General features: G+C 52.7%; 1 protein-coding gene across 1 annotated transcript; it reads left to right on the top strand.

The window, feature by feature from the left end:
- Positions 1-10456: 10456 nt before the first annotated feature.
- Positions 10457-11389, top strand: LOC137466080 (olfactory receptor 14C36-like). Its single transcript, XM_068177990.1, has one exon. It carries the CDS (start codon positions 10457-10459, stop codon positions 11387-11389), a length of 933 nt encoding a protein of 310 aa, XP_068034091.1.
- The last annotated feature ends 284 nt before the right edge of the window (positions 11390-11673 follow it).

Here is an 11673-nt window from a genome sequence, read left to right as displayed (position 1 = left end):
GTGCTGTGTCCAGTTCTGGGCCCTCCCACTTAGGAAGGACATGGAGGAGCAGGAGCGTGTCCAGGGAAGGGCAACAAGGCTGGTGAGGGGTCTGGAACACAAGTCCTGTGAGGAATGACTGAGGGAGCTGGGGTTGTTTATCCTGGAGAAGACTCAGAGGTGACCTTATCACTCTCCACACTCCCTGAAAGGTGGTTGCAGTCAGGTGGGGGTCGGTCTCTTTCTTCTCAAACTGACAGGTCCAGAGGACAGTGTCTTAAGCTGAACCAAGGGAAATTTAGGTTGGGCATTAGGAAAAAAGTTTTTTATGGAAAGGGTGATAAAGTACTGGAATTGTCTGTCCATGGAGGTGGTGGAGTCGCCATCCTGGGATGTGTTTAAAAAAAGACTGGATGTGGCACTCAGTGCCATGGTTTAGCTGAGGTGGTGTTATGGCATGGGCTGGACTTGATGATCTTAAAGGTGTCTTCCAACCCATCAATTCTGTGATTATGTGACATCACAGAGCAGGCTGTGACATCATATAGTTGGCTGTGACATCACTGGTTTATTATGTGACATCACAGAGCAGGCTGTGACATCGCAGGATGCCTGTATGACATCAAAGAGCAGAGCAAGCTGTGAGGTCAAAGAGTGTGCTGTGACATTATAGGGTGGCTGTGTTCCATCATTGAAGGTGTTGTGACATCACAGGGTGGGTCTGTGAGCCCACAGAGGTGCTGTGTGACATGTTAAGTGAGTTCTGCCATCACAGAGCAGGCTGTGACATCACAGAGCAGGCTGTGACATCACAGAGGAGGTTGTGATGTCACAAAGTTGGCTGTGACATTACAGGCTGGCTGTGTGACATCACAGAACAGGCTGTGAGGCCACAGAGAAGACTCTGCCATCATAGAAAAGGGCTCTGTGACTTCACAGAGCAGCTGTGTGATGTCGCAGAGAAGGCTGAGACAATACAGAGTAGGTTGTGCCATCACAGAGCTGACTGTGAAATCACAGAGCAGGCTGTGACATCACAGCGAGGCTGCATAACATCACAAAGGCGGCTGTGCCATCATAGAGCTGGCTGTGACATCACAGGGTGTCTGTGACATCACAGGCTGGGCTGTGACATCACAGGGCAGGTTTTGTGACATCACAGAGCAGACTGGGACCTCAAAGAGCAGGCTGTGACATCACAGGGCACTCCTATGAAATCTCAGGTGGCCTGTTACATCTCAGAGTGGGCTGTGTGACATCACAGGGGCTGTGTGACATCACAGGGGGCTGTGTGAGGTCACAGGGGAGGTCACTCCACCCCAGCCCCCCCTCCCAGTTCCCCCAGAGAAGTCCAACGCTGCTCGTGCACAGCGGGGTCCCTCTCCCTTCTCCCTTGCCCTGCCCCTCTGCCAAGTGCAACGGGCCTCAGGCAGTGAAAGGACCACAGAGAGCCAAAGGGGGACACTTGCACCTGCCTCGCTGTGAGCTCCCTGGGAAGCACTTTCCTTGAGAAGCAAGACCCTTTCCTCCAAAGGCATTTCCCCAAATGTGTAGCTGTCCTGGGGAACACCAACACACTCTCAAGAAAAGCTGGCAAGGCTGAATGACTTCAGGTCCTTTCAGGACAGGCACTCCAGCTGTAGCTCATATTCTCCCAAGTGCGTTTCCAGGTGGAGGTTCAGAGGGGCAGTCCCAGGCCCTCTACAAACACAAGCTGCCTGCTGCCTCTTCACCTGCCTCAACTCCTGCCTGCGGTCACTGCAGCAAACCCAGGCTGTTGCAGCCAGAGCCCAGAGCCCTGTTCCCACAGGACGCTCTTGCCAGCACCTTCCAGGACTCTCCGCTGTGCATGCAGCACTTTTCATGCCAGCTCTCAACAGTGGGATGTGAGGGGCAGCAAGGACAAATGTCACAAACCTGTGTGACACTCCAGATCCTCATGGAACCAAGGGGCCAGTGTGACACTGTGGGGCCTCATGGAAACAAGAGGCCATTGTGAGCCTGCAGGGCTGTAACACCCCAGAACACTGAAATGCTGGGGGTCACCAAAGGTTTCTTTACTTGAGTTTGGTGCACAGGAGAAACACCAACCAGATATTCTCACTGTGGCCAGATGAAAGAGTTTTCTTGGTAGGAAGAGACCCAGCTCTTTAGTGAATGGCCCACACAGGGATCAAACCCACAGCCTCAGTGATACCAGCACCATGCTCTAACCAATGGAGCTAAGAGATCAAATTAACACAAAATTTTACTGACAAAATATAGACAATCAAGGAACTTGAGCAAAGAGTTTCATACAACATCCACTGCAGCAAAAAACTCTTACCATAGCATTACTTTGTTAACTTAGCCCACTTTACCTAAAAACCTTTAACCCTTACGATGATAAGTTACCCAAAAATGTTCCAGGTAAGCAGGATTAGAAGAAGAAGAAATAGAGAACAACAGAAATACAGAAGATCTGTAGAAAGACACACACATAGATACAAACTGCTCAGGTTCCAGCACCATTAACAGAGGAACCCCAGGAGAAGGCAGGATCCAGACCATGGGCTGGCCTCGTGCTCCGGCTTTTAAACCCCTGGGCCTTCATGGGCCCGCCCCTGGGGTGGGACTGCCAGTTGCTTGTCCAATCAGAGCCAGGGAAGGCACCAGCTGCTGGTGTGTGATTGACTGACAGCTGGGCCAATCAGAGCTGGGTTAGCCCTGCCTGCTGTGTGATTGATGGACAGCTCAGCCAATCAGAGCTGGGTTAGCCTTGCCTTCTGTGTGATTGATTGACAGCTTGGCCAATCAGAGCAGGGTTAGCACTGCCTGATGTGTGATTGACTGAAAGCTGGGCCAATCAGAGATGGGTCAACACCGCCCCTTCCATGTGATTGACAGCTGTGCCAGGCCAGGGCTGGGGGCGGGGCTCTGTCCCACCACAAACCAAGGCCTGACCCGCTCCTGGTCCCACACGGGCATTCCGAGCCTCCCAAGGTGTCTTGGGACATTGATCTCATCCAGCCTCTGACAGCGACCACGGTGACACTACAGAACCTCATGGAGCCATGGGTCAGTTGTAACAACGCAGGTCCAATGACACCATGGTGACACTGGGGAACCTCATGGAGCCATAGGTCAGTTGTGACAATGTGGGTCCAAGGACACCGTGGTGATGCTACGGAATGTCATGGAGCCATGGGGCAGTTGTGACAATCCAGACCCAAGGAAAACATGGTGGCACAATGGAACCTCATGGAACCACGGGTCTGTTGTGACACTGTGCTGCCTCATGGGATCAAGGAGACCATTGTGAACACGGGGGCCCCAAGGAACCAAGGGTCCATGGTGACCTTGTGGAGCCCGCAGTGTCACAGAGGAGCTGTTGTGACACAGCGAGGGCGCATGGAGCCCAGGAGCCATTGTGACACATCAGGGCTTTGTGGAACCACGAAGCCATTGTGACATTGCAAGGCCCCATGGAAGCACAGGGCCATTGTGACACTGCAGAAGCAAGGGGAACATTGTGACACTCCAGGGCCTCATGGAACCAAGGAGACCATTGTGACACTGTGGGGTCACACGAAACCAAGGGAACACGGAACAGGTCTGGCTGGCTGGGCCTCCTGGGGACCACCTAACAGGTCCAGCAGACCTTGGCATGTCGATGGCTGCTTCTCACCTGCCCTGAAGCACTGGGGCTCTGGACTTTCCTTCCTATGGGAGAGAACTGTCCTTCTCCTCCAGGGACCCAGGGCCTAAACTGGGATTCCTTCTCCAAATTTCCTTATATGCAAGGATTGTTTTCAGATGAAATCTGCCAGGAGAGACAGATCTGGCTGCCTTGGCCACCCAGGGGCCACCTCTCATGTGCCTTTGAGACACTGGGACCATGTACTTTTCTTTCTTATGGGAAAAAAACATCCATCTCAACCAGGCACCCATGGCCAAAATTGGGCATCTGCCTCCAGAATTCCCTATATCCAAGGATAGCTCCTAGACAAAAGCTGCCAGGGGAGACAAGTCTGTCTGGCCTTGGCTTCCTGAGGGCTGGCACTCATGTGCCTCTGAAACACTGGGGCTCTGTGCTTTCCTTGCTAATGAAAAGAATGCCTCTTCCTTTCCAGGCACAGACGGCCAAAACTGAGATTCGACCTCCAAAATGCCCTGTGTCCAAGGATAGCCCCTAGAGGAAAGGTGCCAGGACAGACAAGTCTGGCTGGCTTGGCCTAAGGGTGGCCACCTTTCATCTTCTTCCAGAACACTTGGATGTGTGCTTTTTTTTCCTATAGGAAATAAACATCCATCCTGACCAGGCGCCCATGGCCAAAATTAGGATCCCACCTCCAAAACTCCGTACATCCAAGGATTGCTCCCAAGTGAAAGCTCCCAGGACAGACAGGTCTGGGTGTCCTTGGCCTCTTGGGAGCTGCCTCTCACCTGCCTCAAAACACTGGGGCTTGATGCTTTCCTTCCTATGGAAAAGAACCGTCTTTCTTCTCAAGGGGTCCGTGGTCAAAATGGAGATTCCTCCTCCCAAATTCCATATATCCAAGGAACCCTCCATGACAAAAGCTGCCAGGACAAACAGGTCTGGCTGACTTGGCCTCCCAGGAGCCACCTCTCTCCTCTTCTGCCTTTGAAACACATGGGCTCTATGCTTTCCGTCCTATGGAAAAGAACTGTCCTTCTTATCTATGCAGAAATGGCCAAAATTGGGGCTCCAGCTCCCAAATTCCCTATATCCAAGGGTTGCTTTCAGACAAAAGCTACCAGGACAAAGAGGTCTGGCTGGCCTAGGCCTCTGGTGGCCACCTTTCATCTGCCCCTGAAACACCGGTGTTCTGTGCTTTTTTTGGTATGGAAAAGAATTGTGCTTCTCCTCCGGGTGTCCATGTCTGAAACTGGGATTCCACTTCTAAAATTCCCTATATCCAAAGGCTGTTCCCACCCAAAATCTGCCAGTACCATCAAGTCTGTCTGGCCTTGGCCTCTGGTGGCTGCCCCTGCCACACTGGGGCTCGGTTCTTTCCTTCCCATGGAGATCACTGTGACACTGTGGGGACCTCATGGAAGCAAGGGGATCATTGTGGCACCACTGGAGCCCATGGAACCAAGGGGCCATGGTGACACAGCGGGGCTTCATGGACCCAGAGACCATTATGACTCTGTGGGGCCTGATGGAACCATGGAGGCCATTCTGACCCTTCAGGGCCTCGTGTTACCAAGGGGGCATTGTGACACCTCAGGGCCTCATGGAAGCAAGGGACCATTGGGACACTGTGGGGCCTCATGGAACCGAGGGAACATGGAACAGGTCTGGCTGGCTTGGCCTCCCAGGGGCCACCTGACAGGTCTGGCTGATGTTGGAATTCCAAGGGCTTCCTCTCATCAGCTCCTGGAGCACTGGGGCTCTGTGCTTTCCTTGCTAAGGGAAAGAACTGTCCCTCTTTTGAGATGCCCACTGCTAAAACTGGTAAGCTCCCTAAAAAATTTCCTGTATGCAAAGGTATCTCTCAGAAAAAAACCTGTGCACTCTGGCTGGCCTTGGCCTCCAGTGGTCACCTCTCATCTGCCCCTGAAACAGAAGGGCTCTGTTCCTTCCTTCCTATGGATAAAAAACAGCCTTTTTGCCAAAGACCACGGCAAAAATTAGAATTTGGCCTCCCAAATTCCGTATATCCAAGGATTGCTCCCAGACGAATTGGCCAGGACAGACAGGTCGGGCTAGCTCTATGCTCTGGTTATTTTCTTACACTATGAGCTGAATGTTTTCACTTGAAAACACCCTGGAGAGTGCCCAGAGATCTCTCAAGTTGGGATTTTGAGGCCTTGGGCACATGACCACTACATATGGGCAAAGGAGCTCTGTGCTCTGTGCTGTTGTGGTGGTTTTGCATCACAGAAGTGATGTCCTGAGAGAAGCTGCTAGCAGTTTCCATGGTGTCTGACAAAAAACCAATCAGTAATTAGCTTTGAGAGCTGACAATCTGTTAAACCACTAAGGAAACTGCACACGCCTCTGTGAAGACACAAGTTACCCTTCTGGCCAGCCAAGAGGTGACCAGGCTGGCCCAGCCCCGTCTCAGCCAGGCCAGGCCGGGCGGCTCCTGCCGTGGGGCCGGGCCCCTTCCCAGGGAGCCGCCAGGCCCCATCGGCTGCCAGGCAGGGCAGGGGAGGCCGCGGGGTCGAGGCCGGGCCGGGCCGTGGCTGCGGTTGCTGACATCTGGCCGCTACCGAGCCCTGCCCTGCCGCCAGCCCGGGCCCAGCCAGGATCCGCCGGGCCCCAGGAGCAGCCCCGGGCCGGGCCGGCTCGGCCAAGGTTCTGCTGCCCTTGGGGTTCGCCCGCAACCAGCGGGCAGGGGGAGGAGAAGCCATGGGCCCCGGCCGTGCTGCTGCTGTGCTCTGGCCTGGCTGCTGAGATCCTGGCCCTGCCCCAGCGCGGCCCAGCCTGACACAGCCCCAGCGCAGCCGCTGCAGAAACCTCCATGGTAAAACAGCTCCGGCCGCAAGTACCGAGCCCGGCCGGGGTCACAGAACCATCTGCAGACCCCGGCTGAGATATTGACTCTTCCAGTGCTTCCATCCTCCCTTGAGTGAGAGAAAAGGACAAAGTGCAGGCACTCAGAGGAGCAACATGAAGACACTGAGGTCAGTGAAGAGGAAGTTGAGTCCCAGATGGGAGGGATGAGGAGCTGCCTTGATCTTGGGGCTGAAATCCTCTGGTAAAGCTATGGAGAAGGATGTAATTGATACATCAGACTCTCTTTTTCCCTATAAAGCATTGAAAAGTATGGGGAGATGATTTGTTCAGCAAAGGCCTCCATGCTAAAGTGAGCAAATGTTGCAGTAGCTGTGATCCCATGAGAAGTTTGAACAATGAAAGAGAGCAGAGTGATGAGACCCTATGCCCCCAGGGAGAGAAGAAGACCTCTGTTTCCAGAGATGAAGATGATTTCAGAAATAGATGAAGAGAACCTTTGCTCTTAAATAGCTCATCTGTAAACTAATACCCCATAAGTTGACATGGCCCATAAACACAGCTGTGGGAAAGGCTGTGAAAAAATAGGAGGGATTTCACGATTCCAGGTTTTTCCAGGCAGCTGCTATTCATGGAAATGAAAAGCCATGAGACAACTGTTTTCCAGTGGAGAAGTCTCCATAACATTTACAAGAGGAACTTCTCTCCCTAAGTGAACTGAAGAAAGACTATTCTAGAGGTGGAAAACTGACTGAAAATTTTAGGTTTTGTCTCTTTACATTGTCAGGTTGTATGGAGAGGGGAAGTGTTCTGAAAGTTTTGTTCTGATTCTTATTACTCTTTCTTTTAGTTACTGTTAATAAAGTTTTCTTTATACACTTTTAAAGTTTTGAGCCCACTTTGCCTTTCTCCTAATCCTATCTCAGAGCAAGAAATTAGTAAGTATATTCTAGTGAGTGCCCTGGTAATTAGCCAACACTGAACCCACCACAGTAATTAACGCATCGGCTGAGAAACCTCAAATTGGTGAAGCAAAGCCAATACAAAATCTTCCTGATGAACTGCCTCAGACAAGAGGGAAATCAAGGCACAGCCATGGTTTCTCAGGATTTGTTTGTTCCTCATGAGCCCCGTGGTGCATTTGGAGCTGAGCCCTGGAACCTCAGGGCCCGAGAGGAGATTGCACAAACCATTCCAGGAGTCAAAGTCAGAAGAAAACCCCAAAGTGTCTCAAAGCATTAATGGGTGCCACTGAGGTCCATCCCCAACACAGGCTCCTCATGGGCTCCTAGGAGGAGAGAACTGGAGGCCAGGATGGCACAAAAACCTCTCAGAGAGTCTCAAAATGGCACAAAAGCCTCCCAGTGTGGAAAGGAAAACCCGAAGTAACTGAAAAAACTTGAGTATCTCAAAGCATTCATGAGCCCCACTGAGTGTCAGTACAAAGCTCCCAAGGGACTCGTTAAAGCAGATAATTGGGGCCATGATTGCACAAACCTCTCACAGAGTCTGGATCAAAAGGGAAACACCAAGTACCTGAAAAGAACTGAAGTACCTTGAAGCATTCATGAGCCCCACTGAGTGTTGTTCCTGACAAAGCCTCTCCAGGGACTAATTACAGCAGATAACTGGAGGCAATGATTGCACAAAGCTCTCAGAGACTCCAAGGCAAAAGCCAAAGCCAAAGTGCTTTGAAAAACCTGCAGTCCCTGGGAGCATGAAGGAGCCCGCAGGGCCATTCCTGAGCAAGGCTCCCCAGGGACTCCTTCCAGCAGATCCTTGAGGCCACTGGGATGTGGGCTAGGGGGGGATGCTGAGGGCAGGACAAGGGGCTGACAGTGCCCAGCCTGGCTGGGGCTGTGCCAGGAGGCCCCAGTGCCTCAGGACAAGGTGTCTCCTGACAGCCCTTGGTGGCACAGACCCTGCTGTGCCCCAGGGCACCAAGACTTGGCTTCTCTTTGTCCCCACCTGTCATCAGTGCCTCCAGTTCTGTGCTCTGCCTGGGGCCTGGGGACACTTTCTCAGTCGTGTCCCTCAGTGGGACCCATTAAAAGTCAGAGAAACTTTGGAGTTGGATTCTGACTTGGAGTTCTGGAGAGGTTTCTGCAGCTCCCTCTCAGGGCCTGATGTTCAGGGCCTGAGCACAAAGCCCCAGAGGGTCATTAAAGTCCTTGTGCTGTGTCTGTGCTGCTGAGCTGGGCCGGGCTCCTGGCCCAGAGGGTGATCCTGGTAACCAAGGAGAGCTTCAAAAGCACATTTCTCTGGATGAGCAGCTCTTCTCCCAGCCCAGCAGGGCTGCGGCACTGCCTGCAGCCAGCCCCGGCACAGCACAGAGGCACAGAGAGCTTCCATCAGTCAGGGCTGGGAAGGTGCTGAGAAGTGCCTGGGGCAGAATCCCTGGCAGCCCTTGGCACAGGAACCTCTGTCTGCAGGACAATGCAGCTGCAGCTCCTGGAGTGATCTCCTACAGCTGGAACATCCCAATGCCCACAGACCATGTGAGTACGACTCTGAGAATTTCTGGTGCAGGGCAGGTGAAATGCTTATGAAGCTCTGACATGCTGAGGAGTTCTGATCAGTCACAGAATTTTTCCAAGACAATGCTTTTGGTAAAAATTAGGACATTTCCTATGAATTTATATTGAGTTTTCTACAACTGGAGAATGGCAGGGAGGGAGGGATAAATATTAAAGGTTGATTATGAATTTTGACAAGCACCTGAGACATCCAAACTATTACTTTTAGGGATCAATAGGGTCACGGGAGATCCCTAATGTGCTTGCAGCCACACTGCCGATGGACAGCACCAGCATCAGCTCTGCTGGAGCCATCAGGCTCAGTCTGAGCTGTCCTTTCTCCAAGCTGCAAACAGAACCTCCCCCAGCCAGTGCCCTGCAAACAGGCAGGGTTCTGTCAGGCCAAGGAGAGTGCACAGAGATTTGGGGTCTGTGAGTGCTGGCAGGGAGAGCTCAGGCACAGGGAAACACCTGCAGGAGGAAAATCCCCAGGAAGCAGAGAGAAGATCAGGGAAGGAGAGAAAGCAAAACCCAGAAATGCTGTGGCAGGGAGAGTTTAGAGATGTCCAGAGGATCCCCTCCAGTGCAGCCCCTCCCTCTGAACAAGCCCCCTCCCTCCTGTCCCCCCAGCCAAGCCTCTGCCCTCAGGGCCGGGGCTCCAAGGCGTGCAGCCCCTCCTGTGCAGGCAGAGCTGCAGCAGAGCCGTGGGGCAGCTCTGCAGCCCCGGGCCCAGTTCCCTCTGCAGAGCACAGGGCTGGGAGCAGCTGCCCGGCACTGGGGGCTCTGGGAGGGGGCACAGCTGGCTCAGGGTGACACAGCTGTCCCCAGTGCCCGGCTCTGGGCAATGCTGTCAGTGCAGCCAGGGAAGGAGCTGCATCTCCCTGCATCCAGTACCATCAGAAGGACACTTGGAAGTCTCCCTGAGATTTCAGTCCAAGCTGGGAGCTTCAATCCAGGGTGCAAACCTGTTCCAGAGCATCTCTGAGTTATAAGATTGATGGGGAAAGGCAGAGGTGTCTGACACTGAAAATGCTGTTGGGTTGATGAAATGAGCAAGGTCAGTCCTTGGCTACAAATGTGGAGCTGGGCTGTGCTGGATCCATCTGCTCTCAGCAGTACCCAGTAGCATTTTAGGGGAAGCATGGGAAGGTGATCACCCACCACCTGAGAAAGGTTAAAGCCCAGAGAAACTCTGTACAGGTCACAATGACAGACAATCTCCACGTACTCTACTCTCATCACTTTACCTCACAGAACTTGCTCTGTTCTCCCTGAGAGCAGCAGAAATTCTGAGGGTTTCTGATATCCAAGAATACCAGGAGAGATACGGGCAAGCTTATAAAGAAAGCCCCAGAACGCAAAAATATTAAAGACAGTGTCTGTGTGTTACAGAGGAGGGTGTATGGGAAATGGCTTTGATTTTGGTTACAGGTATCTCCTCGTAATCTTCTCTGTCCTTTCTCCATGAACAGGTGCCCATGTGCAGCCACAGCCAATGTCCAACAGCAGCTCCATCAGCCACTTCCTCCTGCTGGCACTGGCAGACACGCGGCAGCTGCAGCTCCTGCACTTCTGCCTTTTCCTGGGCATCTCCCTGGCTGCCCTCCTGGGCAACGGCCTCATCATCAGCGCCGTAGCCTGCGGCCACCACCTGCACACGCCCATGTTCTTCTTCCTGCTCAACCTGGCCCTCAGCGACCTGGGCTCCATCTGCACCACTGTCCCCAAAGCCATGCACAATTCCCTCTGGGACACCACCACCATCTCCTACTCAGGATGTGCTGCACAGGTGTTTCTGCTTATCTTCTTCATGGGAGCAGAGTTTTATCTCCTGACCATCATGTGCTACGACCACTACGTGTCCATCTGCAAACCCCTGCACTACGGGACCCTCCTGGGCAGCAGAGCTTGTGCCCACATGGCAGCAGCTGCCTGGGCCAGTGCCTTTCTCAATGCTCTGCTGAACACAGCCAATACATTTTCCCTGCCCCTGTGCCATGGCAATGCCCTCGGCCAGTTCTTCTGTGAAATCCCACAGATCCTCAAGCTCTCCTGCTCCAAATCCAATCTTAGGGAACTTGGGCTCATAGCTGTTAGTGTGTGTGCAGCAATTGGCTGTTTTGTGTTCATTGTTTTCTCCTATGTGCAGATCTTCAGGGCTGTGCTGAGGATCCCCTCTGAGCAGGGACGGCACAAAGCCTTTTCCACCTGCCTCCCTCACCTGGCCGTGGTCTCTCTATTCATCAGCAGTGCAGTGTTTGCCTACCTGAAGCCCCCCTCCATGTCCTCCCCATCCCTGGATCTGGCCCTGTCAGTTCTGTACTCAGTGGTGCCTCCAGCCCTGAACCCCCTCATCTACAGCCTGAGGAACCAGGAGCTCAAGGCTGCAGTGTGGACACTGATGACTTGGTGCTTTCAGGAACATTAAACTGCTGGCCAATTTCTGCAAATGACTTGTAATAAAAGTAATTTTTGATACTTCTGGTTGGTATGGTTGTGGGTTGTTTTTTTCCTTTGCCTTAGTTTTTAATATTGACCACAACGAAATGCCATTGTTTTTGCCATTTCTCCTTTTGTTTCTCTACACCTCCCCTGTGGCCACAGACTGTACCAATGAGGGGCTGTGCTCATGGTGGCTTTAAAGGAACTCAAGGATGTCCCAGCAAAGTTTTCTGCAGAGATGCCCTTTTGTTGCCTTCCCTGGAGCTGCAG

The sequence above is a fragment of the Anomalospiza imberbis genome, unplaced genomic scaffold (assembly GCF_031753505.1).
Source record: "Anomalospiza imberbis isolate Cuckoo-Finch-1a 21T00152 unplaced genomic scaffold, ASM3175350v1 scaffold_134, whole genome shotgun sequence".
Taxonomy (NCBI): domain Eukaryota; kingdom Metazoa; phylum Chordata; class Aves; order Passeriformes; family Viduidae; genus Anomalospiza; species Anomalospiza imberbis.
The sequence above is the reverse complement of the archived record's forward strand: the minus strand, read 5'-3'. Positions and strand labels throughout refer to the sequence as shown.